Genomic DNA, 15,650 nt, shown 5'->3' with positions numbered 1-15,650 from the left:
ATGGCCATGATCGTGAAAAATATTCTTCAGTATCATTTCGTGGCCGCCTAGAGTGATTCTTATATGCTGTAAAACTGAATCACAGCTACCTACAGGTGACATCCTTCTCCCGGGTGTGTGACAGCATGTGTTTTATGAGGGGGTTTACCTGTAACTTCCACGCACACAACCCGAACAAGATGATCAGCAGTGATTAGCTACAGCGGGGAGTCTGACCTGGCTGATTTTCAGACTTCAAAAAGGAAAGTATTCACGACTTCGTTGTTTCCCCCACTCACTTTAACACTTTGTGTCAGAATCTCGAATTTCACGGGACCAGCGTGCGTTAGCTTCGCGGACACACGGTGCCGGATAGAATCCAATTAGATTCCACCGCGCTTCCAGCTCATCGCCCCATTTGATTTTGATATATTCATGGCAAACAATAACGAGCTCAGACGTTTCGCGCCGGTCTAATAGGGCCAATATGAAAAGAGGAGACAAAGCTAACCACCAACAAAAGGCCTGAGGGAAGAAAAGGCTCAAGGAAGACCAGTTCTCCTCATCTCCCAGTTGAATTACCCACCAGATACCCGCACAATGTGAGCAAACAGACCACTCTCAGGGGGGGAATTGAGAAGTTTCTGGAATCGTGGGTTTGTTGGTGTGTGGGTGATTCAGTTAGGTCACCTATTGTGCATGTTCCTGGAGACTATTTTACATAACTACGAGTTGCGAGGGCCACAAGTTATTGAGTTTGAACTTGACACAGATAGTGCTGCACGACATCCTGTCCTGTATATCTCAAGCAATTCTTTAAAGTAGGTCAGGAAGACGGGTAGTACTCTGTATCGCAGGTGGTGACAGCTGTGACACAGTTCACAAATGTCACGCACAAGTCAACAATTAGATTTAAGTTCTTTATCGCCATGTGATTCGTGCATTCTTTGATCAGAGTGAATGACAGCAATGAGGTGAATACACACAGACTCACTAAATAAACTTGATGTTTGTTTGTTTGTTTGTAAGATTTCGGTGACATCGTTCCGTCAGTGTGTTACATAACCTCCACGGGGATTATGTCTAAGGTAAGGGAACCAGTGTTATGCAAAACGTATCATCTGAAGCCCTGTGCTCCAAAAAACAGCTGCAGCTTTCTGCCAATACAGGACAGGATGCACACTGAGTCGAGATGGGGGGGGGGGACAGAGTCTCAGATGTCTTGGGAATAAAAGCAATGAGAGATACCTGCCTGTGGTCATTTGGCTAGTGTCAATGAAAACAATTTACGGAGCTTATTGAAATGTTTTGTTTCAGTACAAATTATAGTAAGTAATCCATCATGTGCATTCAAGACTGTTGTCAACAAAGATGAATGGCCACAAAAGACACATTATTCTTGTATAAGATCAGGTTCCGTCAGACGAAGCTACAGGGAATAAGAGGAGAAGAATGCAGAGTGTGAAAAATAACACAGGTTTCAAACAGACAAATATTTATCATCAATCATTTTCATTTTCTCTAGATTAAATTGTATTTTATTACGTTCTTTTTGCTCTGACATTTTTTCATATTTGAGATATCTTCTGGCATTATACACATACTGACTTTTGTAACATAATTTCAAGTAATATCGCCTTTTAATTGATGTGTTTTTCAACTTTTTTCACCAGTTGGATATGTATCTTATGTGGAAATTCATGAACTTTGTAGGCTTGCTCTTGCTCTGGTGCTGTATGCATTCTGTATCTAGTCGTCCTCTGTAGTACTCTGTAGTGACTGGATCAGCCTGACTTTGTATTATTGTATCTCCCAATAGTTTATAGTTTTGTATAGTGTAACTGTGGTGGCTATTGCCCTCCGTTTTTGACATTTTAAAGTGTGTTAGTGATCGGGGAATGTGACCTCGCTGGGTTCTCCGTTAATCCGCTCTTGATTATTTAGAGAAACACCTGCTGGCGATCAAGTACAGCGCACATCTGATGAGGCAACATGCCAAATGCGTAGTTCGCTCCTTTGCTGTCTCTGATGCGATTGTTAATGAAGTCCTGCTCTGCTGCCGTCGTAGCCAAACATTGCTGAAAGGAGGGGAACGTGATGCGGCAAGAAGTCTGCGGTCAAGGTGCCATATCCACTGCCCTCCACTCAGTCTTCACACTCCTAGGGTAATTCAAACTGCCCAGAACATCACTGCTACCATCTTCAGAGCATTGGTGATGTCTTTGAAGCAAGGTGTCTGCACAGAGCAATAAAAGACAACAGCCATCCCAGCTGCAGTCTGTTCGCGCTGCTGCCATCTTACAAAAGATGCACAAGTATTTGCTGCCGTACCGCCAGACTACAGAACAGCTTCTTCCCCCAGACATGACACTCTTGATCTCATCCTCAACACCTTACTGTCCATCGAAACAGTTTTTGTTTTTTCTTGTGTAGCATAAAGAGACAACAACGTACATTCTGTTGTATTGCCCTGCGTTGTAAAAGGGACATTTATGCGTCAGAGCATACTGTATAAATATATGCTCACATCATGTGCACGACCTGCAGGAGCGCGACAGATGCAAAAAAGTGTGCAGGCAAAAGCGTGTTCAGAAATGTTCATCACAGGCATGCATGCAAACACTGCATGTGCACATCACAGTTCAGGCAGATGCGCAGAGAGGAGACAGCTATCCATTTGCTGCAGGAGTATTACTGTGGCTGTAAAGTAGACACACTGTGTTGAATGATTAAGGAGTAGCAGGCTTTGGGATTTTTGCAGTGCGTTCGCTCTCCCCCTCTCTCTTTTCTCCCTCTGTTTTTTTTTCTTTTTTCTTTTTTTGCCTCTTCCCAACAGTCTGCCACACGTGAGCAGACAGAGATGGAAATGAGAGAGGGAGCGGCCAAGGACAACCTGATAACACACACTGGCACGCTGAATCTGTCTCTCTCCGTCTTATCTCCCTATCTTTCACTCTCGCAGCGAACACACACCATTTAGAGATGCCAGCACCTAACGCACTAGCATGGCCGATGCATAATGAATAATACTGCAAAAAAGAAAAGTAAAAATACAGTGGAACAACACACAGGCTCATTATCCGCTTATACGAATGCCACCCAGTGGTCAGACGTGGCACGCCTCGGCCCTTTGATGGATTCTGGCAACATGATATTGAAAAGGTATGTACATACCTTAGAGGATTTATACATTTCTATATCGCTGCCTATGCCAAATAATGAAATCTCAGGAAGCATTTTTTTTCTTTTTTCTTTTTATCAATGTCCCCAGGGATCATATTAAACAGTGCATTCCTGCTGATCGTATCCTCACGTGCAGAACAAAGTGACATGCAACATTGGGATGACTGCAGAAGCAGCAGTCACACATGGGATTGAATGTACAGCGTGACATGTAAATCTACCAGACTAATGAGCTGCTGTCATAGAATATTAGCAGGCTGTAAGTATTAAAGCACAAAGGACTCGATTAAAGGCAAATGTAAGGTGGCACTTCATCATCATCCGTCTCATCAGGATACAAAGTGTGATGGGAAAGCAGGGCTATAAGAAACAACAAGGTGATATATGCACTGTTTGTATTACCACCACCTACAGACTGTCTGTCCTGCCCACTGTTTGTTCTCGTCTGTCTCCTCATCAGCCACTTGCCTGGCACACCCGTCCCCTTGTCTCCTGATTAGCTTTTCTCAGTGTGATTTCACCCTGGGCTCCTTTTTTTCTGTCATAATTTTAAGCCATTCCTCAGTCCTGTTTCCTGTCTAACTAGTGATTCTTTTTTTTTTTAACATCCTGCGTGCCTGCCAGCGGTCCTCACGAGCGTGACTTTGTACTTTGATTTAGTAAATGTATTTTCATCCCAGCCTGCTGTGTGCTCTGCTCCTGCCGCCTTCCTCCTTCCTGGTTGCCACTAATCCAAATAACAGTGACACAAGGGACACTTTGTCAGTGCGCCACCACAAAAACACCGCCCAGCTGCCTGATATTACACCGAGGAGATGAAGTTATGGCTAAGAGATGAGGATAGGGTTTAAGATGAATATTTCATTTTAGCAGACAGGTTGGATTGCACTTTTCACAGCAGACAGTTGGAGTTGTTACAGCAGGGAATGCACAGGTGGTACTAATAACATTAACGATGACTCAGTTCCTGGGAAGGTGTCCTGGGGAACCATTAGAAGGCGACAACGAGCCGGGCCACCCAACAACTGCACCCAAATGGAATTATTAATTTCATTATTTACAACTCTGCTTTTTTATACAATCAAAATGTGTTCTGTGTAAAGTGGATTTTGCTGTCTAGTAGATGTCAATGCTGGTTCTGTAATATCAGATAATTCTTCCAGAACTGAGATATGATTATTTCCCACAACTCGTGAATATGCAGGTCTATTAACCCTGAAATATTAGGAACACACTGATTATGATAAAAGAAAAATAAAAAAGAAAATTGTGCAAGTTGTGAACTTTGCCTGTGCTTTGACCATCAGTTAATGTCAGTTAAGTATTTAAGGAGCCTTGGAAAAAATGTTTTTATTAGAAATAGTTGAATTAGGTACCATTATTTTGGGAATGAAAAGATGATCCTATTCAATGATCCCCTTAGCAGGCTACCGAAATCCAGTCCAATTTACAAACCTGACAAACGCTGCACTAGCAGCCTGTAGCCACTAGTGGTCATCCATCTCACATGAGTTGGTGGGACTAAATGATTATGTTGCCTTCAGGGACTGTGGGCCAAACTCAGATTGTTATTTTTTTTTGTAAAAATATAAAAAGAAAAAGGGTAGAAGCAGTCAAGAAATGCAGAAATGTTTCTAAGGAGATGAAAGTACAACAGTGGTGATGCATTACTGAAAACACTGATACACACTATACTCTCCTCATATTGCTGTTGCAGGACAGTGCAAACCAACAAACTCGATGTTCAGATCTCACATGTACATTTTGTTTTGTTTTGATTTATTTAACCCTAATGCAACTGTTAATAATTTTTTATGTTTTTTACTTTCATTTTTGAGTCATGTTGTGTTAATGCATATTGCACAGATTTAGGAAAATATATTTGTTATTTTTCTTCCTCAGCTCACATTATAGGCCGATAGCACAGTGTGTATTACCCACAGACGGCTAAAATGGTTTATATTCTGTACCATTAAAACCCAATAAAACATTTTTTTTCATCCCACTGTCATCACAACATGAAGTCATGCATCCAATGTTATCAGACTTTCATTCTGTGGTCCTGGTTCATTTTTTCTAATTCGTTTTTTAAAAAATCTTTCACTTGGGCAACTTTAATTTGGCTCATAGGCCAAATAGATGCTATTAACCTTGTGTCCTATAGAGGGCTTTGCCTCATAATAAATCTTAACCCACATTCAACTGACAAATGACACAAAACTGCATTTTTTTCCCATTAAAAACAAACAGTGGTATGATTTAAACAAAAACTGCTTTCATATTGAAAGGGTTACAGTCCTGAAAATAAATGAATACTTGGTACATACTATCAAAATGTAACCCAGTGAAAGGTAAAAATATTATTAATATAGTTAGTTTGTTTTAGTTTTTTTTTATGGCAGTTTTCTATCAACTGTGGTCTGGGAAGATAAGCTGCTGGGTCGCCGAGGCGTCCCTGAAGGCAGCACCGTTCCTAGACAGGCCAGCAGTACAATGACGCTGGACACAGCCCGGGCGTGTGACACTGCTGCCTGACAGATAAACAAACCCCTTGTTGCATGGCTCTCTGGACCTTTAACAACTAACGTCGGCAGCCTCAGAGGGGCTAGACAGATGATGTTAAAGCTGACACAGGCCCATTGGCTAAAAGAGTATGGCACCATTGACGAAAAGTTGAATATAAGAGTTGGGTCCGCTGAGAGGTGAGTTTGTTACAAGTAGAGAACTTAACGGTAAGCTAACACTTGCTAACAAGAGCTTGTAGCTAACAGTCAGGACTTATTCCAGCTCCGGTGTGCTTGACACTGTTATTCGAGTTATTAAATGTCGTCAAGTACACTAGCGACAGCTACTTGACCGTGTAACAGCTTGCTAAATTAAGCTAGTTAATTAACCATTGACCGGAGACCCCCATCCTGTGTAATGTGAGCCGCGTCCTCTGGCGCATATGGGCACCGCTAAATGGAGCTGGTGATGGTGAGACTGGCTGCAGGCATGTGAGCTAACGGCGGTGCGAAATGCTGCCTGCTTTTCACTAGAAGTTCACCAGTTCACCTGTTGCACCCTCAGCTGACCGAAGCATAAGCCCCATTAATCGTGTTGCATGCTGAGTAAACTGCTTTTGTAATTGCACTTTATGCTCCCGGCTGTTTAAAGGTGGTCAGCTCTGCTGTGCGTTTGTAATTATATGGACATCTGCTTATTGGCCAGAGTTAGATGGAATAAAAGGAAAAATATTACGCACTAATACAGTCCCAATTTGATTTTCTTCTTTAATGAACCCTGTAGTAGTGGTTGGGTTAGTTTAAGCAACTATTCCCACAAAAGTTTGTATTGTTTAATTGCGCCTGCTCTCCTAAAACTCTTCAGTAGCTGCTCTCTTTTATTTCTGAATTGATGTCCTGTGATCATCACCTCTGCTGCGAACATTGCATTTCTCTGCTTCACAGTCCATTATAACCATCTCTCCACTCCTCTCACACCCTACCCTTTCCTTTCTCATCTTCCCAGTGACCCAGTGTGATAACTGCATGCTGCATGTCTGATAACCACCCATCACCCACCTGCACCTCCGTTCAGATGCATGGCCCCCTCTTTAGAAAATGACTTACGTCTTGCAGTTCCTTGCATGTTGTGCCGTGAGTGTGTCATCATGAGGAAAGACAGGGATAACCCTCTGGCACTGTCATCCAAGAAGCAATGCCAGGGCCAGACGTACTACAGACGAGAGCTAGAGAGGCTGCGTGCTGATTTGGAAGCGGAGAAGAGGCGAGCACAGCGGACCCGTGGACACCTCAGTGTGGAGCTCAGGCTCCTGCGGGAAGAAGCAGAGAGGAAACAACAGAGGGCGGTGAGGGAGCTGACGGCCAAGCGGGGTTGCCAAACGGACAGTCGCGCTAACAGACACCTGGCTACGGAGGTGAACACTAAAGACAGTGGACGATACAGTCCACCCCCTGGTAAAGAGTCTTTATCTTTCTGCAGCAAGGAATTGTATATAAAGCTGGAGCAGTTGCTGCTGACGCTGAATGAGAAGATAAATGGCGAGCATGCAGTTTATAAAGTGCATCACAGGCAGGAATTTGAGCTAGAAAAAGCTGTCTTACTCTGCCACCTGCTAGAGGCCCATGAAAGACTACTGTTGCAGGGGAGGCAGAGAGGAGGACACCCCAGCTACATTTTTAGACGTCTCTCGAGAAAGCCAACTCAGGAAGACAGCAGTGACTCTTCTCAGACAAAGCCTCTCCAGACCTACTCCAGGGCCTTGCTGCAGAGATCTCACAGTGCCTCTCACTCTGCTAAGAAGAAAACCAAACAAGATCGGCGAGCGCAGACTGTAGGGTGGTCCCACAGTGCAGCTGACCCCTGCGCCACCGCTGCAGTCGTGGACACCTGTCGGAGCACCTCCCTGAAGATTTGTCACCCTCACAGCGCTCCCCATGCAGGCTGGGACGACCAGCCCACCAGCTGCGCTGAGTCCTCTGGGTCAGATGAGTCACCGCCCTCCAGAAACATGGAGGTAAGCTATTTCAAAATTCCAAATTCCCCGCATGGTGCCAAAATTAAAGAAGCAACTATGTAAGTAAAGTATTTTTAGCATTTCTTTTTATACTTTGAACTGCATCACTGAGTGCACTTGCTCTCAGACTTTGATGGTCTTGCCTTATATTTATAAAGGTCTATAGCAATACAGTTGTTATGGCTATATGTTTTATAACTAATGATGTGCATTTTTAATGAGATCATAATTTACAATGAGAATGATATGGCAAATCACATCACAGCCTCTCCCTTTTTAAAATGTTTTGTCACACGAAAAGAGGAAATGGATTTGTTGTTATTAAGGATACGTGAAAAATACTATATACCAATAAATTATTGGACTGACTTTGGGATATGTATATTATTTGCTATGTATTAGTATCATTGAAATTATAGCTGATAAATGGACGCAAAAACACAAAGCCAAATTGCTTTCATTGACTTAACAAGCACAGAATCTAGACACTCATATGTTGTCGTAGACTAGAGAGCTAAGCATGTTGTCGTCACTGTGGACGATGAGCTATCAAATATTAAATCATCCATCTTAGCCCGTCTTACCTTCAGGCTCGGATGAACTGCAGATGATGAACCTCTATCTATGATATAAAAAATTATCAATTGGTGTTATTGACCATTTGAAGCGGGTAATTATCAGTTATTGTGTTGGCTGAAAAAAATCTTTATCATGCATCTCTAATTCACATGATAAATCTTAGATGTAGATGAAGCTGACATAGTTCAGGGTACTAGCGTATGGGTAAAGCAAGGCGGGAGTGTGTTAACAGTGGACACACGCAATATTGCTGATTTTCCCGGTGAAACTAATGAAAATATCACTCCCGAACAGAACGTATGTTACCTTAAGATTTATGCACCATCAAAAGCTTGAATTACCTCAAGATGTTAAATAACCATTTTGAAAAGGTGTCATGTCAGCATCATAACAAGTTATATGATGGTTGATGCATGTTTTGAGAGAATTTGGCTTTTTAAGACTGAAAGTGTGACACAAGACTCACAGATCGATTTCACAGACACAAGGCTCTGTGCTTCAGAAGGATGGCAGAAGAACAAATAGCAGATATTCTATTATAAGCATAAACTGCTGTTACGCCATGTGTAATCTATTATCAAAACATACTGTATGATTTAGGCTGCAGTAGAGTTTTGTGCATGTTTGAATTGTAAATAAGTTTCTTGATTTCCTCATTACTGTATTTGTGTGCATAAAATATGGATGTAGATATAGATTATTTAAACATAAAGTAATCACCACAGTAGTCATACATGAAGGAGCGCTGAAGATGCTGAACTGCTAACAGATTGATCAACATTGATTTACACACACAGCACAGCCTGTATCACATAAGTTTTTATTAATAATATAATCTTTAAACAAAAAGCTATCATAGCCAACTTTATGTCCTCCATCTGCTTTCTTACAAGTAGCCTCAATCGAGTGAAGACAGTGTGTAACTGTCACATTATTTCCTCCTAGTAAAGGCAGCAGCAGTAACATGGAGAACTAAACAACAAAAGGTAACATTGCCATGAGGAGTTGATTTCATATTTTTGAAAACAGGGACAGACTACACTAGTACAACAAACTGAGAACCAAACAGTAGCCAATGTTGCAGTCTGTTTAGCTGCCATCATCATGCAGCAAATGTAAAATCATTTAATCTGGCAGTTGTGGCATGAGGAGAACGGTGCAGGATGTGAGGAGTGAGGAGGGGTAATGTTGGTGGATCTGTTCATGAGTGGCAGAAGTGGGTCAGTGTGTTCCACTCTCTTAAATTTTGGATCAAGTTTTCAAAGAGAGGAAATTGAATAATTAATCAAAGCTTCAACCGTGTCTAAACACCAGTGCCCACTAGCCACATCTCATAGTTGTTATATCTTTTTAACACAGCTCTGCTCAGGCATCCCCTTTGTTATCACAGCAGCTAGTATCAGGGGGAAGTCCATTTTTAAAAGGTGTTCAAATGGGAATCTAGCTATAAATAAAACACGAAAGGACTGACTGATGCCAATCATGCCAACTTTGCATTGTGAAAATGCATCTAATGCAATGCGTTTTAACTGTTGTTTATTTGTTCACTACATAAAACATGCCATTAGTCTGCCACATTCTTGTATTTTCTAAGTAACACATCTGTGCTAAAATGATTCATTGTTATTATCATTTATTTATTCATAAAAATTATTTATTTAATAGAAAAACATTATTTTAGTAAAATTACATTTTTTTTTTAAGTTAAATGAGATATTGCACCTGAAAAATTCTTTGTATGCAGTTCACTAGGAGATAACTAGGATTCTATTTAAAGGTTAACTCCACCAAATTTACACATTAAATTGTGTTCACGGGCCTTGGGGAGTGCTGCTGCCCATGTGAAAAAGGTAGTATGAAGCTGCATATACCCCAATAATTTAGCTTCAAGGGAGTTATTAAGTGGCTAATTTGCATTGTGGATGTAGACTCAAGCTTTTGAAAAGGAAAAGAAGCTGATATGTGCAATTGAATCTGTTTGGCTTCTTGCTAAATTAGATTCAGTCAAATTTAATGGAGAACATTTTATGTGAGATGTATTTGACCAGTCTCATGACTGCTTACGGGGAGACTTGTCAAAATCTGCCAGTGTGACAGAGTGTCAATATCAATAAACCATGACGGACCTATCTGCTGCTCATTTCTGTGCAGAGCATATGCTGTTTGGCATGAATGAGGTTATGCTGACTGGATGCTTTTCAAGTTATGCTCAATGAGTTGTTTTTGTTGGTTGTGTACATATCATGTGATAAAAAACACATGGTGGTGGCAGTGGTCATGTGTCTATCAGCAAGCTCACATATGTTGTTCCTTGTTGGTTGTTTTGCTGTCAGCACCAGGCCGTTCCAAATCAGAGACTACATTTATTGTATGAATGGAACCGAAGCAGAATAGAAGTAGTGTTCAGTGGTGTCCCCATCAGGACTGGGTTCAGTCTTAAGCTACTAAAGCCATGGTCTTGTGAGCACACTGTAATTAAAAAGAAATCGACCGAAGCTGTAAAATGCAGCATTAGAACAAAATAGCAAGGTTATTTTTGTGGCTTGCTCTTTTTTAATCAAGGCTCTTCATTTTCTCAAAATCAACCACTTTTGTGTCCCTGACTGTACATTGTGTGGATTTGAGCTGGGAAACATCATTAGATATTAGTACAAAAATGCCAGTGAAAAATTACTATTTTTAACCCAGCTGCACCCAGCACAGTGACCTTTAGAGAAACAGAAGGTAGACTGTTGCACTTTATCAAAGCAGCCACACTGTAAAGCTCAGCCAGCTTTGTGACTGCGACAAAGGAATCACACAGTGTTAGAATAGGCTTTGACCTACTGTAGATGACTGGATATCAGGCTGGAAAAGAGTTGCTGTGAGTGATAATTGAGAATAATTTGTAACAGAATTTTACTTGACTTTATTGTGACATATAACTTGGTATATCAGCAGTGGGCAGTATGAAAAAGATCTTAGAACATTGTAAATGTAATTCTATATTTTGACAGAGCAATAATTACATTACATACATTTACAAATGAAAAATCTGGAAATGTAATTATTACATTTTTTAGACATAGACTAGCCAAATGGGAAAGACTATCCATTAATGAGCAGTATGCCCACAATGGTCTAAAGGAACCAGAGACAGTATGGTAAAACATCTTTTAGTTAAGAAATCTGTGTTTCCTCAGGGTTTGTTTTGTTTTCCATTCCTAGTGTGTATGCAAATGCAATTCACTTCCCTTTCTTTCCAGTGCAACCATGACAGCAGCTAAGCTACGTTAATGAGCAGGGGTTGGTGCCACTCATGTGAACATGACTTACTATTTGCTGCTTGAATTGATAATGGGTGATTTTTTATTTTTTTTTTTGTCGCCACCAGGGATACATAGATCATTATCTGCACCAGTGCTGACCTTGTTAAGTGGATTGCTTATCGGCCGTTTCTTTTGAATGTCATCATACATTTTTTTTCCCGATACTAGCTGCATTCATTCAGCCACAGTAACCTCTGGTTCAGGTTCCACATAGGAAGATAAATGGATTTTAAATGAGGGAAACAAGAGCACTGGTTTAGTTTAACCAATAACTAAATGAACTGGTGTTTGGTACCAGATGTAATCATGCATATCAATCAAAAGCTTCTTTCAAGTGACAATTTTTGGTATATTACTGCAACCTGTTTTATTAAAGGGGCTCTATGTGGCAATTTGTAGCAATTAACATGTATTAATCATTTTTAAATTGGCAATATGTGAGTGGATTGTAGCTTGGCATGAAAACTGAGGCCTTCTCTCTCAGTTACCTATACAAGCCTGTGGACAGCTTGTTTAAGTTGTTAAACACTGCTGTACTGTAGATATCTTTGTGAAGGACTTGGGTCGGATTTTCCACGACACTCCAAAGGATCTGACTTCACGAACGTTCTGAAGTGTCTCATCTCTCTGCTGAGTTAACAGAGAGCAGCAGTAGTTAAGTTCAACAGAGCACCTTTAATCATGTCATAGGGATAACTTTTTCCTTTACTTCAATCTACAACCTGCCCCACTACTTCTTAGCTAATTAATGAGCAGATTAGAGATGGCTATCAGTAGCCTGCAGCAGTAGTTGTTCATCAGGGCAGAAGTAGCCATTACCGATGGCAGACAGTGAAGTTGCACCCTGCTGCCTCAAAATACAGACTACAGATGCCGCTCGGTGGCAAACACAGCGGTAACCAGTCGCTGTCTGAAAGCACCTGAGGGCTTCTGTATAATAATTTATATCCCCTTAACACATACCTCCTTTTTGTGCACAACCTCTAAAATTACTAAAAAGTAATTGTTTTTGAGCCCTCCTGAGTATAGTCAAGATTTTTGTCCACTGTGGAGAAAAAAAAAAAAAGCACTTGCCACACTGATGTTGGGATCTTAAAATGGTTCATCCAAGTACAATTGTGAGGCTTTGTGCTTTCAGACTATATATAGTTTGTCACTGTTGAGTGAGGATTTAACCAGATGCTGTCCCATGTAACTTAACAACCCTCTCGTCCTGGCCACTGCTTGTTAAGGGGATTTATTAAGCAGCCTTTCTCATTCAATAGGCAATTAGATGGAGTAAGCCTGAATGTCAAGTTAATTTGTAAGCCTACATTGAGTTGTGACAGAGTTTATCTTCTGTAGCATCAGACCTACAGCTTTGTATGTTTTTTTTAATGACCGTGTCCAAGTCTGAATCACTTAAACATGAGGAGCTTTCTTCTTCCTCGCCAGACATTTGTTTCTCTTGGGCACAACTGCAGTAAAACATCCAAACGAGTCGGGACTGGACACACTTGTTCCTCTGCCTGCCTCCTGCAGCCTCCCTGTGTTGCAGTGTGGACTGCCCTCTTGAACAATCAATAGGCAGGCAACATCATTCCAGCGTCATCTCCATGGAAACGAGCTCTAGTCGCGGTGATGATTGGGCCCCGTCTCAAAGCCTGCTTTTTTGTGATAGGGCAATGGAAGCAGTCCTCCCCACCCCCTCCTCTCAGCGACACTCGCCGTCTTACACACACACACATTTTTCCCTTCGTCCTCTTTCTTCACCTTTATGGCGCTGTAACCGAGATGGGATTAAGAAGCCTGTCGGGTCTCATCGCATCTGGATGAAATGCTTTTTGACACAGCAGCATCAGTGAGGGCAGACTCGCAGCCAAAGAGTCAACATGCCGCCCACATCTCTGCCGTACTGAGAGAACGGGGACTGGAGTGGAGACCTGTTAGTTAGATCGTCTTGTTTTTATTCTCCATCGCACGTCTCGTCTTGTTTGCTATTTCGGATGGGCCTTCTTCACGCGCTGTTTCGGGGCTGCGTGGGGTAAGAAGTGGACTGTTCTGTCTTTTTCGTTTTCTGGATAAGTACCTATGGCAAACCCCCCTCAGACGACAGCGCAGTAATGCATGAAGAAACAGGCTGTGTCAGTGTTGTGAGCAGGACTCAGGATCTCAATGCTTCGCTGTGATAAATCCAAACCACAGTATGCTCAAGAATGCTACCAGGATGATGACATTCACCGAATTAGCTTCACAAGCCAAGGCCGGAAATGTCTAATATCCCTTTGGAGCTGATTGTCCTCATTTTGGAAAACGTCACAGTGCAGAAAAGGAGGAGGTACTTTACAACTCCTGGTTCATCTCTAGCTGGTTTTGTCTTGGATATGGCACACAGGCTCTTGCTGTAACTTGGGCAAGGAACAGCTTCGTGAGCACTGTTTTTATCAGCTTAACTCTCACCTTATATTGATCTATGAATTTGAGCTCACGTGTTGGAGTACCAGCAGCCATGGCAATAAAAGTCCTTTGCTTGTTTTCCGACAGTTCACCATGGCTGTGAAAAACCACTCCTGCTCTTGAACTGTTGGAGGAAGGGAAAACAGTTACATCTTCATCATTTTGAAGTCAGCCTGTCACAGCCAATTGTGTAATTCTCCTCCAGCAAATGAAAAGCCTGCGATGGCTCGGTCTTGGCCGAGCACCTCGTTTTGTCATATTGATCCCATCTGCGCTGTTTGACTTTGACAGAGAGTGATGTATGACCTGTGCACTCGGCCCGAGCAGCCCGAGCCTGCACCGGCACCCACAGAGATGGAGGGCCGTGAGGTGGCTGAGGCTCTCGGACAACAGCAGCAGGAGTTGAGGTCGGAGGAGCAGGATAGTAAGCAACACGGGCTCTCGGACAAGGCAGTCCCAACTACAGCTAATATCACTCCAACGTCACTTTTAGGAAAAAGGCACCACTCACTTTATGCCAACCTCAATGGTTTCGAAGTAGAAGGTATACGCAAGGTAAGTGTGGAACATTTGTTGTTGATGGTTGACTTTAGATTATTTGGGGCCTGGAGACACGCAGGCCTGGTGTAGTGTGTTACAAGATCACCAGTCTTCATGATAGGAGACTGTGGTTGTGGTTTTATGAGTCTATTTTCATTGTAAACTTTAAAACATTGTCAAATTCTTTATACTCTATGAGAGTCACAGTCACAAAACATGTATCTGGATTATCATTCAGTTACTCTGAACTTGTGCGTGTGCAGCACATTCTATTGACACATAATCTGTGACAGTGCTGTCGCTGCAGTCATTGACACAGGCTTGTTAGGTATGAGGCTGACATATTGCAACCTTATCCCTAAATTCACACCTCTGCATATCCTGTTAGCATACATGATCCACCTAATGCTAGCTAACTGAAAATCAATTGGATGCCTATGAGATTTCCATTTATCTGATGAATGCTCATATAGCTTGTATTTTTTGTAGAGCCTGACTGATACTGGATTTTTAGGGCTGATGCCAATACTGATATCAAGGAGTAAAGATTTATGATATTATATATAATGGTAGATGTGCAGACCCTTTTTAGAATGATCAGATTCAGTTATCAAACACTTGAAAAATATGACAGTTACGGTTTACAAACTATTCTACGAATTGAATAACTCTGAGCCTCTTTCTGCATATATCAGCCAACTGATATTTTGGCCAGTCTCTTTTTTTAGTGTCCCAATATTCAAAAATTCTGACATATCGTTGTATCGAAAACAGATCTGGAATTATTAATTGGAGGCCTTTAAACTTCCAATTTGTAAGAAAAGTTTTTTTTTTTTTTTTTTTTTTAGCCCCAAGGTGTCAAGTACTGGCACTTTGGGTTTCCCAGCTCATCAAATACTAAGGCATTGGGATTGAAGGTTGGTTTGGTTGCCATCCCAAAGAATCTATATTTGATGAGTTGGGAATGAGACTTAAGAAACAGCTTTCTTACAAAGTGGGCCTTTTACTTGTCTAGGTTAGTAGATGCAGTGTAAAGGTTACACTTGGTTCCCTGGTAGTTAAAACAGTTAGCACAGAGGCATCCCAGAAGAGTGGAGAGTAATATG

General features: G+C 41.7%; 1 protein-coding gene across 7 annotated transcripts in view; it reads left to right on the top strand.

Annotated features, from left to right (window-relative positions):
• The first annotated feature begins 5,656 nt into the window (after window positions 1-5,656).
• LOC119031174 (RIMS-binding protein 2) overlaps window positions 5,657-15,650 on the top strand; it is a 67,672-nt gene continuing 57,678 nt past the window's right edge. For 5 of the 7 annotated variants that reach the window (XM_037119466.1, XM_037119465.1, XM_037119469.1 and 2 more), the window contains exons 1-2: window positions 5,657-5,864; window positions 6,673-7,681. In XM_037119466.1, the coding sequence (XP_036975361.1) occupies window positions 6,746-7,681 (936 nt within the window). In that variant the 5' untranslated portion in view covers window positions 5,657-5,864; window positions 6,673-6,745. Of the gene's footprint in view, window positions 5,865-6,672; window positions 7,682-13,303; window positions 14,560-15,650 lie in introns of those variants that run through there. The other 2 variants (XM_037119471.1, XM_037119470.1) reach the window with 2 other exon arrangements.

This window comes from Acanthopagrus latus, chromosome 13 (genome assembly GCF_904848185.1).
Source record: "Acanthopagrus latus isolate v.2019 chromosome 13, fAcaLat1.1, whole genome shotgun sequence".
Lineage (NCBI taxonomy): Eukaryota > Metazoa > Chordata > Actinopteri > Spariformes > Sparidae > Acanthopagrus > Acanthopagrus latus.
The sequence above is the reverse complement of the archived record's forward strand: the minus strand, read 5'-3'. Positions and strand labels throughout refer to the sequence as shown.